Source organism: Nansenia antarctica (genome assembly GCF_963989245.1).
Source record: "Nansenia antarctica genome assembly, chromosome: 16".
Taxonomy (NCBI): Eukaryota; Metazoa; Chordata; class Actinopteri; order Argentiniformes; family Microstomatidae; genus Nansenia; species Nansenia antarctica.
This window is the reverse complement of record NC_137686.1, coordinates 14,683,898-14,707,732: the sequence shown is the minus strand read 5'-3', so window position 1 is coordinate 14,707,732 and position 23,835 is coordinate 14,683,898. Positions and strand designations below refer to the sequence as shown.

Here is a 23,835-nt window from a genome sequence, read left to right as displayed (position 1 = left end):
TGTGTGTGTGTATGTGTGTGTGTGTGTGTGTGTGTGTGTGAGTGCGTGCGTGTGTTTCATAGCTGCCGTGCTGTAGCATCACCGGGGGACTCTTCATATGAAGACAGATGAAAGCTTCTGAAGTCAGTTTCTCCATGAGGTCATCCGTTCTCTCATGCATATTTGATGGGCTGTAGCCTAGGCTATTTATACTGGAACTTCAATGTACAAAATGCTCTTTGACACAGTACAGCGTTTGCCAGTCAGTGAAATGTGAGTCGTCCATATATACGCTTTTCAAACGAAGGACCTTGGCTGGGAGTTGTATACCTGATTCCGAGGACTACAAAGTTAGTTTTGATGTAAGCACAAGCACACACAAAGTAAAACTGCGTTTCCCAGCATGCACAGCGACCTGTCTGGGCATTGAGTGTTATTTTAATGAACCTGCGATTGAGATTAACCTGATGGCCAATTTCATAAGAAGCTGTTTCAGGGCGTTGATTCTGACTGAGGGGGTATTTCACTACCAATGAGCCGTTAAACGACTTAAGTACCTGGATATTTTAGTCATAGAGAGTTAGAGTGGTGGTGGTGATGGGGTCACATTATCTCTCGCTTGCGTGTGTGTGTGTGTGTGTGTGTCAGTGCGTGCAGGCAAGTGTGGGTGAGTGTTGTCTGGGTGTTTGTGTCTGGGTGTTTGTGTGTGTGTGTGTGCGTGTGTGTGCGTGTGTATGAGTGTGTGTGTGCGCACTGTATATCCCCTACATTACAGCTGCGCTGCACAGATAACCGGGTCCACAGTATAGAGGACAAAGAGGATGTGTTCCAGGTCACCTACATTGCAGGGCAGCTGTGCAGTCTACCAGATCTCACAGCACCTGGAGACAAGTAACAAATCACATCCATATGGTATAGAAATCTGATGAGCTGCACTGCCCGACTGCAATGTAGGCGACCTGGAACACAACCAGAGTGAAGTGATCGCCCCTGGCTTGTTTACCCTCCCCCTCCTCTCTCTCTCTCTCTCTCTCTCTCTCTCTCTCTCTCTCTCTCTCTCTCTCTCTCTCTCTCCCTTCCTCCCTCTCTCTCTCCCTTCCTCCCTCTCTCTCTCCCTTCCTCCCTCCCCCCTCCCTCCCTCCCTCCCCCCTCCCTCCCTCCCTCTCTCCCCCCCTCCCTCCCTCCCTCCCTCTCTCCCTCCATCCCTCCCTACCTCCCTCCCTCCCCCCTCCCTCTCTCCCCCCCCCCTCTCTCTCTCTCTTTAAACACCTCCCAGCCACTTCCCAGCTTGATTGGTAAAAAAACGATCAACATGGAGGAGATTGCTCCCAGGAAGGTTCTGATGGGCCACAGAGAGGCAGTTTCTTCCTCGTCTCTCCCCTAGGAGCCGACGCATTTCCTCATAAGTGCTTTTTGAAATCACTGGAATTTACTTTGTGTTTGTTTTTTTAACGGCCGATTTGTGGAGCTGTTTGTCGTTCACTTGATTGTCTTTTTTTTTTATATGTGTCATCTTGTTGACAACCTATTGACGGACAGATTTTATGGGAAGATATAAGTATTTTTTTTTTTTTTTTTTTTTCTTTCCTCCAGAGCCGCATTCTCATTTCCTATGTTGTGCTTGAATAGCAGAGATATTTCTTTTCTTGCCGTAAGCTGTGTCTCGCCCGAGGTGAGGCCAAAGAAAATGGTCCAGTTTTGGGACAACAACATAATGTTCTATTCTGACTGAGTAAACAGTGAAACCCTGAACAAGACAGCTTGCTGCCAGAATATTCCTCAATAAATGATTGCACCGGAGTGAGAGTGTACAGCTTTTCTCCTTTCTTTGAATTGAACAATGAATATAACATGAATGTAATGACGCTCTATCTTCCTCTCCTCTCCATCTCCCTCCTGCTCCTCTCCCTTTTCCTCCTCTTCCTCATGTTCTCCCTCCTCTCCCTCTCCTCCTCTTCCTTCTCCCTCTCCCTCTCCTCTTCTCCCTCTCTTCTTCCTCTCCCTTCTCTTCTCCCTCTCTTCTCCCTCTCTTCTCCTTCTCCCTCTCCCTCTCTTCTCCTTCTCTTCTCCCTCTACCTCTCTTCTTCCTCTACCTCTCTTCTTCCTCTCCCTCTCTTCTCCCTCTCCCTCTCCCCAGGTGCATGTGTCAGCCAGTGTGGAGGAGGAGGACCCCCACCACCCTGAGCCCCCCCCCTCCCCCGTCCGCAGCCTAGCCCCGCCCAGAACCCTGATGCCCGCGGTAGCTGTGTAGCGCCTGGCGGTTGCTAGGCAGGGGGGTTGGCACCGGCGCCAGGCCACGCCTCCTCTCCTGGTCCGGTCCCGTGTCTCGGTCCAGGGTCCAGGGTCCACCATGAGCCGGCTGATGCTGGGCCGGACCCTGGAGCGGATCTGCAAGGCGGTCCTGCTGCTGTGCCTGGTCCACTTCCTCATCATGATGATCCTGTACTTCGACGTGTACAGCCAGCGCTTCGACATCATCTTCAGCCGCTTCAACAACGGCGGCCGCAACGCCAACGCCACGGGCCGGGGCGCGGGCGGCGGCGCCCCCAACCACTACTTCTACAACCTGACGCGGCCCAACACCACCTTCGCCAGCTACCTGGCCACGGCCGACCAGCTGCTGCCCAGTGCGCGGCCCGAGGGCGACCGCACGCCCGCCACGGTCAAGCCCGTCCCGCCGTGCCCGGAGATCCCCCCTGGTCTGGGTAGGTCATGTGATGTGATGTGATGTGATGTGATGCCCTCTAACACCCTTTTTTTTTACTGTCATGATTGAAGGGGTCCCCTCAGATGTTCGTCATGGGCGGGGCACTGAAGCAGAGAACCCCCAGGGGTTGCCATTAATGACATTTTCTTTTGAAAATGGCCCCCCCAAAAAACTTTTAGGATAGGGGCCCCCCGACTAATCTTGGCGGGCGGATCATTGGGTTACTGACCTGTATCAATTCCATCGAATTTTCAAAAGTGTCACACGCTTTCAAATACTTTGAGATACACTTGGTTTGTTTTACCCGGCATGTTGTAACTCAATAGAATCGACCCCAAAAGTGAAACTCAAAGCCATATCAAAGCGCACCTCAAACACCACACGTATCTTGACAGACTGCAACCGTACTAGTATTTTTGGCCCGGGTCTGAAGTGTTCTGACACGAGTCCAAGGGGGATTTGCTAATTATGAATTACTGTAATTAGTTTATGGATTAGTATATAGATTGCTAATCTGAAAATGAGCATCCGAGCGGAGGAGAGGGAGAAGGTTGATAGCGCAAAGATTCTGCCAAGCGGTTTTCTATTGGGACCGAGCGTAAACTCCCAATTACTGTAAAAGCTAGTGTTTCCCTGTGTTCCCCAGGCCGGGGTGAAGCCATAAAATGGATTTAATGTCAGCACTCCCCCGCTGTAATATTTCATCCAAACGGTACAGAGACTCACACAAACAACATGCCCTATCCTGCTCGGAAATACAGCGCAGTCACCTCAAATATAGTTGTGTGCTGTTTGAGCTAGCGCTGGGGCTATTCAACAGCATTCTTATGGGGTTACGGACCACACACGAAAAAAAAAAACTAAATTCGGTCAACGTTCTCCACACACACTTAATATCAGACCTGGGCACTTCCGTGTAGGGGTGAAAAACAGACCCCCCCCCCCGTGCGATCTTATTCGGTGTTCCCACTGAGAACAACGCTGTGTTGTCATGTCGCATTTCAGCTGTCGTGGGCTTTTCCAGCCGTGCTTACAGCACACTAAAGCTCAGCAGTAAGGGGGCGGGGGGGGAGCACCCCTATTACCTGTTCGAGAATTCCCGCCATCAGCAGAAAACAGGAGTCATTACCTACGGTTGTCATGGTGAGGGCCTTGTCCTTCTCATTATGAGGCAGCTGGAACACCGTGTGATATGCCAGCTAGCTGCCGTCGTCGCGGCGACAAGCGCCCCCTCTGACACCCACATCCTGCTAATGAGATTTAGCGGACCACTCTTTGTCTTATGACCCCCGCACGTACACACACACACACACACAAACACAGACACACACACAAATGCACACAGACACACACACAAACACACAGACCCGCACACAAATGCATATACTGTATACACACACACACACGCGCAGACACACACACACACACACACACACACACACACACACACACACACACACACACCCCTGTTCTGTGTGTTTCCACTTTCTTGGTTCTGGGCTCAGGTTCTCAGGTTTCCACTGAGTTTGCAGGTTGTTGTTGACTGTGTTTTTTCAGGAGCCACATCAGCAGTTCTGTTGTTTACAGTTAGCTACTGTATGCACTAACCCGACACACACACAGATACATACATACACACACACACACACGCACATGTACAAACACACAAGAACACACACGCACATTTGCAAACACACATACACACCCACACACACATGCACAAACACAAACACCAATCGACCCACTACACACACACACGCAGCGCACACCCATTGACCCTGCCCCCCACACACACACACATATACAAACACACAAGCATACACACAAATACACATGCACAAACACACACATGCAGTGCACACCAATCGACCCACTACACACACACAAACACACACACACAAACACACACACACAAACACACACAAACACACACACATATACACACACACACACACACCCACATACACACATACACACACACACACACACACACACACAAACACACACAAACACACGCACACACACACACACACACACACACACAAACACACACACACACACACACAAACACACACACACACCCACACAAACACACACACACACACACACAAACACACATACACACCCACACACCCACACACACACACACACACACACACACACACACACACACACACACACACACACACACACACACACACACACACACACACACAGACACACACACACACACACACACACACCCTGTCCTCTCAATAAGTGGTTGATAGACTGAACTCTAAGCCTGTTACAAAGCCTAGGCTTTACCAGGTCCATAACAATACATTGTGGGATATGCAAAGAACAGAAGTGTTGTCTTTTATAACCTTGTGCTCCATCAAGCTGGAAGATGACGATGCAACAACCAAGCAACCAATCAGCATTCTGTTTGCCTCAGTCAGCATCAGAGGTAACAGAATAGCCACTGTCCTTCAGAGAAACAGCAGAAGGGGATGAATGATGTAGCCTGTGTTAAATTAAAGGGATAGGTCACCCAAATATCATACATTTAAAAAAAAGCTTTATCCTTGAACGTCTATGAAAGTCTATGGGCCAGGAGAGACTGTAATATCCAATGTTCACACATTTTGTTTGAATAGCCACTGCAACTACTATGTTATGCTAACTTTAGCCACAGCCACAAGTTTGTGTGTGGGGGCGTGTGTGTTGTGTGCGTGTGTGTGTGTGTGTGTGTGTGCATGAGCATGTGTGTGTTGTTTTAATGGTACCGCTGTGACCGCCTCAGTGGGAAGAGATGAACAACATAATTGAGTTATCCACTTCCTGTTGAGCTGGTGGTTCTCGCTGAGCTGGGCCAGTTATTTCAAAATGACGTTACTATTGGGCGCCGGAGGAGTTTCCTCTTTACCCAGTAGATGGATCTGAAGCTTGGACATCCATAAATGAGGAGGGTTACAACCCTGCTAATGAATATTATATCAATCGTCTGACTTATATAGCGCCTTATGCCAAAGTGCTTTACAATGGCCTCTCATTCACCCATTCACACACCAATGGCGGCAAGTCAAGACAAGAGTCAAGAGTCACTTTATTGTCCCATCACTGGGAAATTTGTATTGGGCTTACACCCCACAGCAGCCAACAAAGATCAACAGACAACAAAGAGCAACAGACAATACAGAATATTAGCACACAAACAGAAGGCGGACCTGATTAAAACAAGAGTGGAAATAAAATGATAAGCAAGATAAGTTACATTCATCTGGTGCAGTTTAAAAGTTTAACAGAAACGGGAATAAAAGAATTTTTAAATCTATTTAATCTAGCGCGGGGGACTCTGAACCTCCTCCCAGAGGGCAGCAGTTCATACTCTGCATGTAGGACATGGGAGGGATTCATGAGAATTCTATTAGCCTGTCTGAGAGTAGCCTGTTCAAAAATAGACTGCAGGGATGAGTGGTCTTTCACCCCTATGATCTTCCATGCAGTCTGTATCAGTCGGACCAGTTTGGACCTTAGTTTTACAGATAGGTTACCAAACCAAGATGTAATGCCGTATCTGATGAGACTCTCTAAGACAGACTGGTAGAAAAGTAGCATACATTTTGGGTCAACACCATGAACTCTAAGGCGGCGTAGGAAGTGTAGTCGTTGTTGTAATCTGCTACAAAGGCTGTCTACATGAGTGCTCCAGGTGAGTGAGTTATCAATAAAAACCCCAAGATATTTGTAGGAGGCGACCTGAGAGATGGATTGTTTGTGGACGACCACAGGCCTGTGGTCCCCAACACCTCTGGGGTCGAACACCATCTCCTCAGTTTTCTTAACATTTAAAACCAGGCAGTTAACATCACACCATTTAACAAACCTCTGGATTTCAGAATAATAGTCATTTAGGTCTCTGTCCTTTTTGATTAAAGCAAGGATGGCAGTGTCATCTGAAAATTTTATGATGCGGTTGCTAGGGTAGGTGCTTCTGCACTCGTTTGTGTATAAAGTAAAGAGCACAGGGGAACTGACTATACCCTGAGGAGCACCAGTGCTTATGGTTCTGGGTTCCGAAAGAGTGCCATTAACACTGACCCGCTGTGTGCGGTTAGTTAAAAAGGAGTGATACCATTTTATAATGAGGGGGGGGACATTAAGCCCATTTAACTTCTCAATTAAAAGGTGCGGCTGTATCGTGTTAAAAGCAGAACTGAAATCAACAAATAAGAGTCGGACATAGTAGGTAGGGTCCTCTAAGTGCTTAGATATGAAGTGCACCATGGCTGAGGTTGCATCATCTGTGCCTGTATTACATCTATACGCAAACTGAAAAGGATCCAGAGAGCAACTGACTGCATTTTTCACTTTACATATAATGAATTTTTCAAAGCATTTCATTACAACAGATGTCAAAGCGACTGGTCGCAGGTCATTATTTTCCTTGCAGCTAGCCTTCTTAGGAACAGGAATAATGATAGCGTCTTTCCAGATGGACGGAACAGTGTGAGAGTCCAGAGACTTCTGGAAGATAGGACACCAGGCCTCAGCCAGCTCCTCACTGCAGGACTTTAGCATGAGCCCAGAGATGCCATCCGGTCCAGAGGACTTTCTAGGGCGGGTGTTAGCGAACAGTCTCTGTACCTCGCGCTGCTCAATGGTGATACTTGCTTCCAACTCAGGCAGCGCCTGAAGAGCCACTGTTTGCTCCATCGAGAAGTCGGCAGTCTCAAACCTGGCATAAAAATTGTTAAGTTCATTGGCTTTTTCACCCTCGTTTAGGACACTAAGGCACCTTTTAGCTGGGGCCATGTTAGTCATATGTTTCATGGAGTCCCATAGTTTTTTAGTGTTCATAGAAGAGCAGTGGGATTCAAATGTCTCTTTCTGATTCCTCTTGGCCCCCCTTAATTTGTGATTCAGTTCTTTTTGGATGTTCCTCATGGCCAAAAGATCCTTATTCCTGAATGCAATTCTCTTCTGAACTATGCACTTTTTGATTTCCTTCGTGATATGGGATTTGTTGTTAGGGTACACAGTTATAGATTTCAGGGGTAACACGTTATCTCTGCAAAACTTTATATAATCTGTAATAGTGTCAGTAGCCTCTTCAAGGTCCAGACCGTGAAAGAGGTCCCAGTCGGTACAGGAAAAGCAGCCTTTTAGGGTTTCAATGCCATCATCATTCCAGACATGAACTGTTTTAACTTGGGGTTTGCTACTTTTAAGCAGAGATTTATACGTGGGGATTAGCTGGACAACATTGTGGTCGGAGTTACCTAACGGGGGTTTAGCCCTGGCAGTGTAGGCGTCCTTAACATTGCCATAGCATTTATCAAGGATTCGTTCACCTCGCGTGTTACACTTAACATACTGCGTGAATCCAGGCAGCGCAGACTCAAGCTTACAGTGATTAAAGTCGCCGGCAATAAAACAAGGTGCTTCAGGAGTGCGTTTCAATTGTCTGTGCACACAGTCTGCTATCGCGCTGGCTGCTCTAGCAGCATTACCACTCGGTGGAATGTAAACTGTACATAGTACAATATTCCCGAATTCTCGAGGAAGATAAAAGGGCCTGAGGCTTAAACATACCAGCTCAATGTCAGGGTTGCAGACAGACTCCCTTGTAGTAAATTGGGAGCACCACTTCTGGTTGATGAAGACGCAGGTGCCGCCTCCTATGCGCTTCCCGGAGTTTGAGTTCCGATCGGAGCGCACGAGAGAGAAGCCCTCAAGGTCCACAAGCGAGTCCGGTACGTCTTTCTGTAGCCAGGTCTCGGTGAAAACGAGCAGACACGAGTCCCGGTACTCGTGTTGGGCTCTGGTGTTGCATCGGAGTTCGTCAACTTTGTTCTTCAATGAACGGGCGTTGCAGAGGACCATAGAAGGCAGAGGTGGCCTGTCCGCTCTTCTTCGCATTCGCTGTCTCACCCCTCCGCGTCTCCCCCTCCTCCTCAGTCTGCGGCCGCGGTGGTCCGGAGGCCGAGCCCACAGCTCCCTCGGTAGCTGGGGAGCAGGTGTGTCGGTGGAGCGCAGCAGCAGTAGTAGATCGCGGGGATAGCGGAGGAACGACGGCGTGGATTCCCGACTCGACGGCATGGAGCGACATTGTTTAATAAGCTCCCAGACGATAAAAATAATGAACAGTAGTCTTGCTAAAACCATCATCTTGTTACCACACAGGTATGAATACAGGCTCACACAGCGTTAAACTGCTAAAAACACGATAAAACTGCTAAAAACACGATAAAACAAACAAACATCAGAACGAGGCAGCAGTGAGGCAGCCCGGGTCGCTACAGCGCAGCGCCACCGGAAGTCAGTGAAAGAGGCCACTGTGAGAGGCCACAAGCTACCCAAAAGGCGCCGGCCCGCTCATATTGGGAGCAATTTGGGGTTCGGTGTCTTGCCCAAGGACACCTCGACATGTGGCCAGCCGAGGTTCGAACCGTCGATCTGCTGACCTTGCCATCATTAGACACCGGCTCTACCTCTTGCGAACACAGCCGCAGACATGTGACTTGACCTAATTTCATATTTCAACAGTTTAGTTCAATACGTTAATTTGATGTATCATTTTCACAGAGAAGGAATGAATGATTTTCACAGCTAGCTATGAAACAGCTAGCTTTATTTCATGTTCAGCCCACTACTATGATTTATTTTGGATCATTCCGGTAAAATAAGGTCAAGTTTCTTCTACGTTTACGTTACATTTTTGGCATTTAGCCTTTATTCAAAGTGACTTATAACAAATACATTTCTACTATCATATATCATACTTCTATGTCATTCAGGCTACATCTCAACTGTCACTCCTAAAGACATCCTTATCCCCACTACCCCCCCGGTACAATTTCTCAGCTATAGATTAAAAAAAGAAATAATAATAATAATTAATAATAATGCTTCCTTCTAGCATTGTAACTGCCAATGGCCCCTGGTTTTGGCATAGATACTATTTCCTTCTTAAGATGACTGGTGGATAGAGGATTCACTTAGCCTACTTACAGACAAATGGATTTGTTGAAAAGTCACTTTGGATAAAGGCGTCTGCTAAATGGCAAACATTTTAAATGTAAAATATATGATATCATACCTCCATGATATCACTTACTGAGACTTACTGTAGTGTGTGTCTCTACCTTGCAGGTACCAGTTGTGTATTATGGGTCAGCTGCTCTAGTTATCTCTCCTACTGATGGAGGAGGTGCCTGGGGTAATGTGGTGCAGAGACTGAGCCTGCCTGCGTGTGTGTGTGTGTGTGTGTGTGTGTGTGTGTGTGTGTGTGTGTGTGTGTGTGTTAGTCACAGGTGCAGAGAGATGGTGTGCACGGGGAAGAGGCCCCAGAGACAGAGACTTGGCTTGGGGGGTGGAGGGGAGAGGAGGGGGGTAGGGGAGGAGGAGGGAGAGGGGGGGGGGGGGGGGGGGGGGGTACTGGGGTAGACTCCAGACTCCAGCCCAGCTGACAGGTGCTGTTGCTTGTGAGAGGGCATCCTCTGCTGCTCCCAGTGTTTGTGTGTGTGTGTCTGTGTGTCTCTGTGTGTGTGTGTCTCTCTCTGTGTGTGTGTGTGTGTGTGTGTGTGTGTGTGTGTGTGTGTGTGTGTGTGTGTGTGAGAGAGAGAGAGAGAGAGTGTGTGTGTGTGTGTGTGTGTGTGTGTCTCTGTGTGTGTGTGTCTCTCTCTCTGTGTGTGTGTGTGTGTGTGTGTTTGTTTGTGTGTGTGTGTGTGTGTGTGTGTTTGTTTGTGTGTGTGTGTCTGTGTGTCTCTGTGTGTGTCTGTGTGTGTGTGTGTGTGTGTGTGTGTGTGTGTGTGTGTGTGCGCATGCTTTTTCACCTCTTTTACGGAACAAATGAAGGAAGTTTAATGACAAGCGTCAAGAAACAATCTGGGAGGTGCATCACAGGGGCTCTGCTGCTAAAAGCGGTGATGGTTCGATACTCTATGGCGACGTTCTCAAACCAACTCTGTACACCTACGACTCGGACTGGGAACGAGGCCAACAGAGTGGCCTACTAGATATTCAGCGTTTAAATGGACTCCTGCTATTGGCTCAGCTATCTGTGCTGCCTTCAGGTGCTTTTTGTTCTGCGATCCGAACTTCTCTGCTCTATCTTTCTCTCTCTCTCTCCCTCTTTCTCTCTCTCTCTCCCTCTTTCTGTCTCTCTCTCTCTATCTCTCTCTCTTTCTCTCTCTCTCTCTCTCTCTCTCTCTCTCTCATAGCCGGTCCACTCGTCGGTGTAGAGGTCAGAGGTCACTGTTCCCCTCCCCTAGTGGTACTAGAACCAATCAAACCTTGCAAGAGGGGGGTGGACCAACCAATCAAAGGGCCCCCTGTTAGCGTGAGGTGACTGACACCTCGACCTATCAGAGGAGACAGGTCCACTTCCATGGCTTGTCATTGGAGATCAGATCACCGCTGTGAGAAATGTTGGTTTTATGACCACCGGAACTGACGATGATGAGGGAGAGGGAGGGAGAGAGGAGAGAGAGAGAGGGCAGAGTTGATGTTATGTGGACAGAGGGAGGGAGGGAGGGAGGGAGGGAGAGAGAGAGAGAGAGATATAGAGGGCAGCGTTGATGTTATGTGGACAGAGGGAGGGAGGGAGGGAGGGAGGGAGCGAGAGAGAGAGAGTGATATAGAGGGCAGCGTTGATGTTATGTGGAGAGATGGAGGGAGGGAGAGTGATGTAGAGGGTAGAGTTGATGTTATGTGGACAGAGGGAGAGAGGGAGGGAGAGGGAGAGAGATTGATATAGAGGCCAGCGTTGATGTTATGTGGAAAGAGAGAGAGAGGGAGAGAGAGAGAGAGAGAGGGTGATATAGAGGGCAGCGTCGATGTCATGTGGACAGAGGGAGGGAGGGAGGGAGGAAGAGAGTGATGTAGAGGGTAGAGTTGATTGAGTTATGTGGACAGGGGGAGGGAGGGAGGGAGAGAGAGAGAGAGATATAGAGGGCAGCGTTGATGTCATGTGGACAGAGGGAGGGAGGGAGGGAGGAAGAGAGTGATGTAGAGGGTAGAGTTGATTGAGTGATGTGGACAGAGGGAGGGAGGGAGGGAGAGAGAGAGAGAGTGATATAGAGGGCAGCGTCGATGTCATGTGGACAGAGGGAGAGAGGAAGAGTGATGTAGAGGGTAGAGTTGATGTTATGTGGACAGAGGGAGGGAGGGAGGGAGGGAGGAAGAGAGAGTGATGTAGAGGGTAGAGTTGATGTTATGGTTATGGATGCTGTTTGCTTAGCCCGTCATCTCCAGGTCTGCGCATGGCCCGGGGCTGTTTGTCCAGTGGGCCCCACACGTCAGCTTTCTCTCTCTCTGTCTTTCTCTTTCTCTATTTCTCTCTCTTTTTCTCTCTCTCTCTCTCTCTCTCTCTCTCTCTCTCTCTGTCTTTCTCTTTCTCTATTTCTCTCTCTCTCTCTCCCCCTCCCTCTCTCACTCTATTTCTCTCTTTCTTTCTCTCTTTTTCTCTCTATTTCTCTCTCTGTTTCTCTCTCTCTCCCTCTATTTCTCTCTCTCTCCGTGTGCTGCAAGGGAGCACCGCCCTGCTGTCTCAGTTGTCAACCTGGCTCCATATTCAACCTCATCAGACAGCGGTTTGGCATCTGGAGGATATGGCGATGTTGTTCTCTCACAGAATAACAGTCTGTCCAAGTGCTTAAGACTTAACAGTTATGTGCAAAACTACAAATGGCAGTGTCCCGCTGCCCCCCACTGTTTACAACACCAGCCGTACGTCGTACTGGCACCAGCCGTATGCCGTACTGGCATACGTCAGAAATGAACATGAATGATATTGTCATACACCACATAGTGATATTTTAATATGAAGTAATTTCCTGACTAAGACATTTTGGATTTTGCCCAAACCTAGTCTCTATCGTCCATCCAATGGTCTCTAGCAAATAACAGATAAAAAAAATAATACTTAGAAATCTTAGAAAGTGTTGAAGGTCAGAGTGTTGAGGTCAGAGTGTTGAGGTTAGATCTCTCTCTCCTTAGGTTACAGGTAGGCCTAGCCCATCAGAGGCTGCTACTCTACGTGTCAGCGCTCTAGCTAGCTGGGTGAAGGTCAGCTGTTGTGTCAGTTCAGTCCCAGTTCACACACACATACATGCACACACACACACACACACACACACAGACACACACACACACACACACACACACACACACCCCCCTCCACCCCCGCGTGGCCTCCCTGGTCCCCCCTGGTCCCCCCTTGCCCATCCCCTCAGCGCCCTCACGCTCAGTGAATATTTAGTTCATGATGTAGCAGACGTAATGTCCTCCTGCAACTTTAATACGTCCCTTACTCTCTTTAGAACAATACCGTCGAGCGGCCGACTGAAAGGAAGAGCACTTCAGCGTGTTACCGTGATGGGTCTGTATCAAGGGAGAGGTTGGTGGAGGCAGAAATCAGAGGACGGGGGGGGGGGGGCCTCGTTGTAACACACGGAACGGAATGGTGTGTTTTTGACACCGTTCCTCATTCCGGTTCGGTTCGTTCCAATGAGCTCACCGTCCATCCGATTTCTACCTCCACCAGCCTCTCCTTCTGTGGGATAGAGTGGGGGTAGAGTGGTTTAGGTTGCACCGCCTGGAGGAGGTATGAGTCTGCCTCGAGGGCGTTTGCGATTTAACATGTCGGAGTTGTTGACGTCATGTCGATGTCTGTCTGCTTGGCTTGACTTGACTCACACTGTGAGTCACACACTACCGTGTTCAGCTTTGCATATCCCCCCTCCCCCCCCCCGTCCCCCCCGGAGAGATGCGCACACAGTTTTCACACATAGATGCACAGACAGAGAGAGGTCAGAGGTCATCGCACAGGGTCAGCCACGGGGGAAAAAACGCCCCTGGAACAGCTACATACAGTCACTCCACTTACAATATATTCAGTAAACACGGTAGTGTACAGTAGTAGTCCATGTTTACCAATGGTCTCTCATGAATGAATGAATGAATGGTCTTTATTGTCATTGCTACAGTACAGGTACCAAACAACGAAATTTAGGACCCTCAGATAGGTGTTTGAGGAGGTCGTGAAGTAGTTATCATAAAGGGACCAAGTAAATTGATTGGACAAGAGGCATTCCATGAGTGCTTATCAGATTCCAGAGCGAATTTACGTACGCAGCCATAACGGGGGATAAAAAAACGTACAGTAACTTGACTTTCTCGGTCTCGGAGCGGTCTCTAGGTGTTTCAGGAAGTCTAGTTGTTGTTGTTGTGCCTCAACAACTCAAAACCCAGTGATGCTATAAGCCTCTCTTTGAGATGTAGTCCTGTAGCGGTTTATTATCTTTTTGAAGGCTGTGTTCAATAACGTAGCTGTCCCTTTAGATCGAGAATAAGAGCCTTCAATTACCCCGCCCGGTGAGGAAAACCAAACGGCCCTGGCTCTGACAGGGAAGAGCTGGAGACGCCCTAATGGACGCTTCAGCTGCATCTAGATGAGACCGCGTCCTCCCTCAGCTGTGCAATGTATTCAGACACTTACACACACACACACACACACACACACACACACACACACACACACACATACTGTACATACACACACACACACACACGTACTGTACATACACACACACACACACACACACACACACAAACACGTACTGTACATACACACACACACACACACACGTACTGTACATACACACACACACACACACACACACGTACTGTACACACACGCACACACACTCAGAGGACAATCTTGTTTCTTGATGAAAATCGTGGCCCTGTTCAGATGCTCTGTGGGTGTGTGTGGGTGTGTGTGTGTGTGTTTGTGTGTGTGTGTGTGTGTGTGTGTGTGTGTGTGTGTGGGGGGGGGGGGCTACATTTCGTCCAGATATTTAATGAGGCAGCGCTATTAAGATTGTCTCATCAGGTCAGCGTTTGGCGGGATACAGCGGACGTGGAATCAATGAGCGCCGCGGCCAGGCGAGCGGAGGCGTGGGGAGACTCAGGGGTTTGCCAGTCTAGAGGGGATATAGACAATTACACCCCGTCTCCTCTCCCTCCACGTTGGCTCCCTCTACCACTCCCAGCAGCCACTACGGCGTGACTGGCCTAACGAGATGGACGCCGAGCCCACTCCAAATGATAAATGACAAAACAGAGACCTGATATCGTAATCCGCCCGACGACAGAGTAGTTGTTTTCTCCGCGTCTCACTCACTCGCTCGCTCTCTCTCTCTCTCTCTCTTGTCTCTCACTCTCTCTTGCTCTCTCTCTCTCTCTCTCTGTCTGTCTCTCATTTTTATTTCTCTCTTTTTCTCTATCTCTCATTCTCTGTCTGTCTGTCTCTCTCTCGCTCTCTCGCTTTCTCTCTGTCTCATTCTCTCTTTCTTTCTCTTTTTCTCTCTCTCGTTCTCTCTGTCTCTTTCTCTCTCTCTGTCTTTCTCTCATTCTCTCCTTTTCTCTCTTTCTCTCATTCTGTCTCTCTTTTTCTCCCTCTTTCTCTCTCTCTCCCTATTACACAGACGAAAGAAAAGAAAGCTCAGCTGTGTATTGGTTTCAAATGAGAACAAAGCTACATTATCAGATCAGCTCCACATATCTTCACTAGTGTCTTCTCAGCTTTCTGCCAACATTACTTCAAATAGAGTACCGCATGTGGCTTTGACTCAGTAATCGCTTGTAGAGAGAGATTTCAGGCTTGTATAATTGATCTGTTTATTCAAGATTTATTGTGATGTCTGGCTTTGTAATTGATCAATATATGTATGATTTATTATATTATTTCTGGTCTATTTTAATTAAAGGGATATCTCTAGGTTTTTTCGACATTAGGCTTCATTTTTCACGCATTTGGAGTGTTGTAGCCTCATTCAGACACTTTTTTTTTGTCATCATTCCTTTGTTGAGCTTTCTTTGACTATCTCAGTATATACTCAAATAAAATGAGTTCCAAACCTTTATGCTTGCAGTAGTGGAAATAACTAATAATTGTTAATTTTAGGGTTAGGGTTAGTACAGGTGTGTTGACATATCTGTTACACATGTGTAGCCCACAAAGATATGAGATGGTTGTAGAAATTCTTGTGGAGAAGTAGTCATGCGTATAGCATTACAAGTAAGCCCATTCATGTACATTGGTGTGGCTAAATGCTAGCCAAAGAAAGCTAAGGAATGGAAATATGACCGAAAAGAAAGAATGGATGATCCTACTATTCTCCAAGTAACTGGAAAATGAGTGATCAAAAAAAGGGGAGGAGGACCAAGGCACTCTTCATAAATGTATAATGCCGTTATGTGTTCAGGCATGTTTAATACAACAGACACTTTAACACTCTGATGCGTTTCCGCATGGCCTTCATCAGGGAGTCAGTGGAAACTGAGATCTAACACAAAAAAATCTGATGTAATAGAAGTTTCCAGGGAGTTTTTTAGTGTTGTGCATTGTTCATGGAAGCCTTGAGAAGATTAGAGGATTGCACACTGTCCTCTATTGGATTAGCCATCGACCTGTTAATACAATGTTAGCTTAGCTGGATTGTCGTAAACATTGAATAATAGGATGAGCAAGCTAGCTTTGGCTGCTACAATGAGAACATAATGGAGCAGGTCAACACTCTACTGTGTGTATGTTATACTCCTTTGTGTGTAATCTGTAACTAGTTCTAGCATTGCTAGCTATGCGGTGTAGGGTCACCCATACAGATAGCTACTGTATAGTACTGTACTTGTCTTATGACATATTAGCATTCTGTACATGTTATCTTGATATTTTTGTGACCGTGGTATATTTATTTAAGTAGTTCACTTATGGTCAAGAGTCTTATGTAGACAGTTTGTGAGAATATAAAAAATGAAGGGACATTTGATCATTACATGTCTAGGCTACCTATCCTGGAGTTTCTGGAGGTCTGTCATGCAGTACCTATCTTCCACCTCATTCCCATCACATCTGCACAGCTTGACAGGTTGAAAAAAAACATGTTTTTCTTTCATTTTACATGTTTGGCATTTAGCAGACGCCTTTATCCAAAGCGACAACAAATACATGTTATCGCAGTTACTTGAGGTTGATGAAATAATGTCAGTAATAATAATGTCTATCAAAACAGGAATGGGCACAAAGCCTATTTGTTCCAAGTTAGGTCGAACAAGTTTTACACTTTTCAGAGACATTTATTAAGATTGATGAAAAACATGAAAAATGAAATGACTGAGAACATCTTTCATCAACGGTGTATGAACTAAACATACAACATCATCGCTTCTAAGTTAGAGGGTCAACGACTAGCACACAGGTTGGTATTCTGTTATTCTGGTAACTCTTCTGTCACGCTCTACACTGCTGTCTGGGTGACACAGTAGGTCCAGCACATTTGGTTAACAATAACTCAAACAGCCTGTCAAATTAGCAGTAGCTACTCCTCACTAGAGAAACAGCCAGTCAAATTAGCAGTAGCTACTTGTATTTAAATAATGCATGTAAAGCACTTTGAATTGCCCCTGTTGTATGAATGTGCTATACAAATAAATTTGCCTTGCCTTGCCTTGCCTTACTCCTCAGAAACAGTCAAATTACCGGTAGCTGTAGCTAATCTTAACAAAAGTCAATTTAGCTGTAGCCTCCTCCTCACCACAGAAACAGCCTCAGGTCAGACGTGTTTGACATGTGTCTGCTCAGGGAAAATACTAATTTACGCTGCGTAAACAGGACAAGTGTCTGACTTTAGTAAGGAAGCAACCTGTCATGGTGGTCGAGAAAAACAGTATTTGAGAGTGAAAACAAACTGTCAGTTAATTTGTGTCATGTCAATCTGACCTGAATTTATCTAACCTCACCATGAAATAGATGAATACGGTCGGTGAAAAGACATGAAATATGCTGCACTGCCATCTGTCTTATCACAAATTTGCTATCTCTAATAAAAGAAACGTAATTATTGAACAGGAAGTCAGACAGCCACACAGCTTGAAATAATAGTCTCATTATGGTCTCATATATGTTTAATGAACATAAACATGTCTCAGAGCTTAGGTTAGAGTTTATTGTTCTAATTGATTGATTCATAATCATAATAGTAAGATGTACAAGCTGATTACCGTGTGCTATATAATACAGTATACACATTGTCTCACACCAGGCAAGGCAAGGCAAGTTTATTAACATTTATTAAGATAATGAATAAGATAATAGAAATTAATACAAAGACATGGATGGAAGTGTTAGTGTTTAATCATAACTGTTGCAAAACATGAAGTCAATGCAGAATCCAGGTTAGACCTCGTATCAGGGGAGGCTGGTGGAGGTAGAAATCAGAGGACAGACTTGGAATGGAATGAGGAACTGTATCAAACATGTCTACCTCCACCAGCCTCCATGCGTGTTTGTTACCATTCCTCATTGCATGCATTACAAGTCCTCCGATTTCTACCGCCACCAGCCTCCCTTGCTTAGAAATGCACTGTATATGGTCACAGAAAAACAGACCCCTTTGTAACACTTAAAAACTAAATAATAATAACGCCATGTTGAGCATATGAATAATATAACAATGTGTATGCTGCCATATGGACAGCACTCTGCCACTACACGCACACACGCACACGCACACACACACACACACACACACACACACGCACACACACACACACACACACACACACACACACACTCATCAATAGTTAACAGTGATTTTCTCTCCAGGCGCTCCAGCGATATAGATATTAATTATCCATGTTAGACCAGTAGACCAGGGTGTCCAGCTGAAGTGTTTCCAGATAAATGCCTGCTGGACATCATGTCAGAGGGATTTACCATTGAGATTTATTTAATATGGATTAGTTATTAAAATGATTATTAGTGCTATGCTGTGGTCTCTGATGGTGTTGTGTGTGTGTACGTGTGTGTGTGTGTGTGTCTGTGTGTGTATGTGTGTGTATGTGTGTCTGTGTGTGTATGGGGGTGTCAGAGGGAGTTTTGGCCTTGTAGTGTGACACACGGCTAAGCCCTTCACCCCACAGACCTCCAGCCTCTGTTCTCTCCATCACTACGTCTCTCTCATCCCTCCATCCACTCCTCCCCCCTCCTCCCCCCCCCCCCCCCCCCCCCCCCTCCTCCTCCTCCTTCTCCTCCTCCTCCTCCAAATTACATTTGCATTATGCTGCTTACTTGCCTCCGTGGTCGTCATGTTCCCTGTGTGTGTGTGTGTGTGTGTGTGTGTGTGTGTGTGTGAGAGTACATGCATAAGTGTGTGTGTGTGTGTGTGCATACATATACAGTACGTGTGTGTCAGTGTGTGTGTGTGTATGTGGGTGGGGGTAGTACATGCATAAGTGCGTGTGTGCGTGTGTATGTATGTGTGTGCGTGTGTGTGTGTGTGCATGCATAAGCACGCGTGTGTGTGTGTGTGTGTGTGCGTGCGTGCGTGTGTGTGTGTGCATAGGCGCGGGCGTGTGTGTGTGTGTGTGTGTGTGCGCCCCCGTGCGCGACCGGAGACAAGGGAGTGCGCGGGGGCGAGGCCTAATGCGAGAGAGAAGAACAGACCTCGTGTCTGTTTTCCGCTGCGAGTCTCCGACACAGCGCCCTTTCCCGCCCTTCCCTGCTAGCCGCGGGGAAAGTAGCAGCATTTAGAAGGTCATATGGAGCAATGCAGACTGGCATGAGTAGACGGGGGAGGGGGGGGGGGGCACTCGTTAGAGGACTCGCAGGACACAGTGTCTAAATGTATTTTTAGAGGATGTGTTCTCTCAGCGAACATGTTTTGTGCGCTCCAGAAGCAACGAACAGACTGAAGGGGCAGCTGTTAAGAACATTAACAAAATGTTTCTTTCTCCAGCTACATGGCTAGGGATGCGCTTGATGTCACGTCTATGTGTGTCTGTGTCTGCATATGCTAAGCAGTAGATATTATTAGAACACTAGCGCTTTGAGTTATATAAATAAAGCTTTACTTACTTACTTACTTACTTACTTACTTACACTAGAACCCTTATCAGAACAGCAGAACGCTTATTAGAACGCTACAATGGTAAATGAATGGTAAATAGACTGACTTATATTGAGCCTTATTCCAAAGCGCTTTACAACGGCCTCTCATTCACCCATTCACACACACACACATTCACACACCAACGACGACAAGCTACCATGCAAGGCGCTCATTGGGAGCAATTTGGGGTTCAGTGTCTTGCCCAAAGACACCTCGACATGTGGCATGTGGAATTGAGATCAGATGGACATTGTCAGTGATGATGTCGTCGCAGAAGGCCACAGACAGCCATCTTTGAAAAACACTCACTGTGTATCAATTCTCCACCCTTCTCCACTCTGAAGTGAACACTTGTTCACTCCCCTACAAGGATTTACAAGTATAAGAATGGCGTAAGCATGGACACTACTTACTTCCTATGCTTTTAAATCCATATAGGTTAGTACGTAACGTACTTCAGGGGAAAAGTCATTTAACATGTAGTTGGATACAGCTGTGGTACTTTGGAGCCATCCAATTTACAGACTAGTGTCTTTGGAGCCATCCAATTTACAGACTAGTGTCTTTGGAGTTATCCAATTTATGAAATAGTGTCTCCAGCTGAGACATTGACCTCTGACCCTCTCCGTCAGGTGTCCAGGTAGTCCAATTACAACACCTCACATCCTCCAATTACCTCTGACGTGCCTGTGACACTAGTGAGCAGAGAGACTCTGGTCGCGACTTGTGAAGAATCAATGTTAAACAACATTGCTTTGTTAGTGTTTCCCCGAAGGACTAGGACAACTGGCTGTTGAGTTGAGCTGAAAACAGTAGTTGGGAAAAAAAACGACCTAATGTTTATTTTTATACCCGTTAGCTGTGTTGTGTCTGTTTTTAAGCCGGTCGCTTTGAAGTAAGATGAAGTAAGATACGTAACAAGTAATCTTAAAAAAAAAAAACGTTTTTATAAACTTATTAGATTTTAATGTGATGCTTAGCCTAAATAGTGTAAGTCTTCCTGCTATCTCCTGTCCAAATACATTATAGCTGTAATCCTGCTTCTGTGTGACACCTGCCTTTATCAGTGTTTATCCTCAGTTCTCAACTGTCATGATATGACAGCTGCTGTGTGTGTGTGTGTGTGTGTTTGTGAGTGTGTGTGTGTGTGTGTGTGTGTGTGTGTTTGTGAGTGTGTGTGTGTGTGTGTGTGTGTGAGAGCGCCTGTGTGTGTGTGTGTGTGTGTGTGTGTGTGTGTGAGTGTGTGTTTGTGAGTGTGTGTGTGTGTGTGTGTGTGTGTGTGTTTGTGTGAGAGCACGTGTGTGTGTGTGTGTGTGTGTGTGTGTGTGTGTGTGTGTGTGTGAGCACCTGCGTGTGTGTGAACTGGGACTGAACTCAACTAAACATAGTGATGACAGGCACGGCCCTACCAACCGCCCTGATGAATTCAACCCTTCCTCCTGCCTCGTCAAAATTCAGCTTCGCCCCTGCTGTGCCTAGCCTCACCCATAATCCATTGTAAACCATAAAGGATGTTCAAAACTGTTGCCTTTGACATTTTGGAACATTGGTTTAATTTAAAATCGGTTCCTTAATATGTTTGACAGATGGCCACGATGCGCTTCCGTAATCAGGAGCACACATTCACGTTGGGAACCGAGTGGTTGTAGAGAGCATTGGTTTGATTGGAATTAATGACGCTTAAAAACATGCAGCTGGGGTGCCTAGGTGGCGTAGCACACTAAGGTTCCACATGCCATGATATCATCGCAGGGTCCCTGGTTCGATTCCGGCCATCGACCTATCCTGCATGTCATCCCTCCTCTCTCTCACCCATCCTTCCTGTAAATCTCTACTGTCTCTATCCTCCTCTCTCTCACCCATCCTTCCTGTCAATCTCTACTGTCTCTCTCTATCCTCCTCTCTCTCACCCATCCTTCCTGTCAATCTCTACTGTCTCTATCCTCCTCTCTCTCACCCATCCTTCCTGTCAATCTCTACTGTCTCTATCCTCTCTCTCTCTCACCCATCCTTCCTGTCAGTCTCTACTGTCTCTATCCTCTCTCTCTCACCCATCCTTCCTGTCAATCTCTACTGTCTCTATCCTCCTCTCTCTCACCCATCCTTCCTGTCAGTCTCTACTGTCTCTATCCTCTCTCTCTCACCCTTCCTTCCTGTCAATCTCTACTGTCTCTATCCTCCTCTCTCTCTCACCCATCCTTCCTGTCAGTCTCTACTGTCTCTATCCTCCTCTCTCTCTCACCCCTCCTTCCTGTCAATCTCTACTGTCTCTATCCCAATAAAGCAGAAATGTCCTTTTTTTTTTTTTTAAAGAAGGAATGAATTAAGCTTAAAAACATGGAGCCAACACTCAATTAGCATTTAAGGAAACACACAAAGGTAATCCATTGTGGCGGTGGGATGGTAATGAAGGTAGATTGTATTTAACCCGTGGGCCTTTTGAAATTGAAGGATAAAAACCTTGTTTACTCTCTTTAAGTACGTTTTTCTTTCCGACTGGGAACATTTGTATTCAGTTGGAGACGTGTCCGTGTGGAGTTGTGTTAAAGGTGATTGGCTCGAGTCTAGACGTAATCTATTGTTGATGACGGTAAGTGGGTGAAAACGAGAGTAGACGAGCTAGACATAAATGAATCATTTCACCCTGTTCTGTGCCCTCCTTTCTATCTGATGTGCAGAGCTAACACAAACACAGTGGGACTGCCTTATGTCATTTTGCTTAACCGTTTCCAGCAAAGTGGCAAGTTTAACAAAGAGAGAAAGTACTTCAGACAAGTTCCTTCCCTACTGCTGTCGGGACTGCAGAGCCACTGCCTTTTCTTCTGCCGTAGACTGAAGACCCATCTTTTCAGGCTACATCTTGACTGTCCCTCCTAAAGACCTCTCGTCTTCCCCACCTACCCCCTGTGCCCGTCTCCTCTACTGCTCCTACCATACCCCCACTCTCCTCTCCTTCCTTGTGTGGAGGAGAGGAGAGTAGGGGGGAGGGTAGGAGGAGAGAGGAGAGGGGAAGGAGCGTAGGTGGGCGAAGACGAGAGCATTAGGAGAGGACAGGGAAGGAGGAAAAGAGAGTAGGATAGGAGAGGAGAGAAAGTGTAAATCAATGTGTGTAAAAAAAGAAAAATAATCTTCCTTCTTCTAGCGTTGTGACTGCCAACAGCCCCTGGTCCTAGCATCGTCTTTTTTTCCGATGATGACTGATGTATAGATGATTCACTTCACTAACCAAATGTACTTGCAAGTCGCTTTGGATAAAAGCCCCGGCTAATGTCAACAATGTAAATGTAAGTTGCGTGATCTCCACAGCGCGCGTATCACCGCGGGACTGCTTCCTGTCGACATTTCGCTTAACCGTTTTCCGCAAAGTGGCAAGTTGACGAAAGAGAGCAAGTGCTTCAGACAAGTAGGGTGCTCTCTGCGGTGTGCCGTATCCAACGTAGTCACGATCAAAGTAGCGTCTGTGCGCTCGGCGGCGGTTGCTCCTATGCAGCGTTCGTTGCGGTGTTGCCAACACCTGTTAATTTCAGCTCCAGTTGAACAGCTCCTGGTAATTAGATTTAGACTCTAGTGAAAGACGTCCACCAGTTACAGACCGGCTCATAAATCATCCTGACTTTTGTTTGGTCTCTCTCTCTCTCTCTCTCTCTCTCTTTCTCTCTCTCTCTCTCTCTCTCTCTCTCCTCCTCCTCCTCCGTTTCTTTTCATCGTGATGGAGAAGTAGAAGAAGAAGAAGAAGATGACGAAGGTTGGGACATCAGGATAGTGTAGTGCTCCGCAGTCTGTTCAGACTGGGTGTTGATTGTGAGACAAGCCGGAAACTTGACTTTGCGTCGCTGCCGAAACCCGGCTCATTATGGAGAACAGTCGTTGCTCCATCCGCCGTGCTTGCCAGTAGTTCTCGCCAGTGTTCTTACACTATAGAGGGAGAGAGGGAGGGAGGGAGAGAGAGAGGGAGGGAGAGAGGAAGAAAGGGAGCGAAAGGGGGGAGAGGGAATGAGAGAGAGAGTGTGAGAGAGAGAGAGAGAAAGGAAGTGAGAGAGGGCGGGGGGGAGAGTGAGGGAGAAAGGGAGCGAGAGGGGGGAGAGTGTGAGAGGCTAGAGGGAGTGAGAGAGAGAGACAGGGGGGGAGAGGGACAGGAAGCGAGAGGGGGGAAAGGGAGTGAGAGAGAGAGAGAGAGAGAGAGAGAGGAAGTGAGAGAGGGGGGGGGGA

General features: G+C 47.0%; 1 protein-coding gene across 1 annotated transcript in view; it reads left to right on the top strand.

The window, feature by feature from the left end:
* Positions 1-2,329: 2,329 nt before the first annotated feature.
* b4galt2 (UDP-Gal:betaGlcNAc beta 1,4- galactosyltransferase, polypeptide 2) overlaps positions 2,330-23,835 on the top strand; it is a gene marked incomplete at both ends in the record, with an annotated part of 122,828 nt that continues 101,322 nt past the window's right edge. The window contains one exon of the mRNA XM_080546729.1: positions 2,330-2,684. Within this exon, the coding sequence (XP_080402855.1) occupies positions 2,330-2,684 (355 nt within the window). The remainder of the gene's footprint in view (positions 2,685-23,835) is intronic.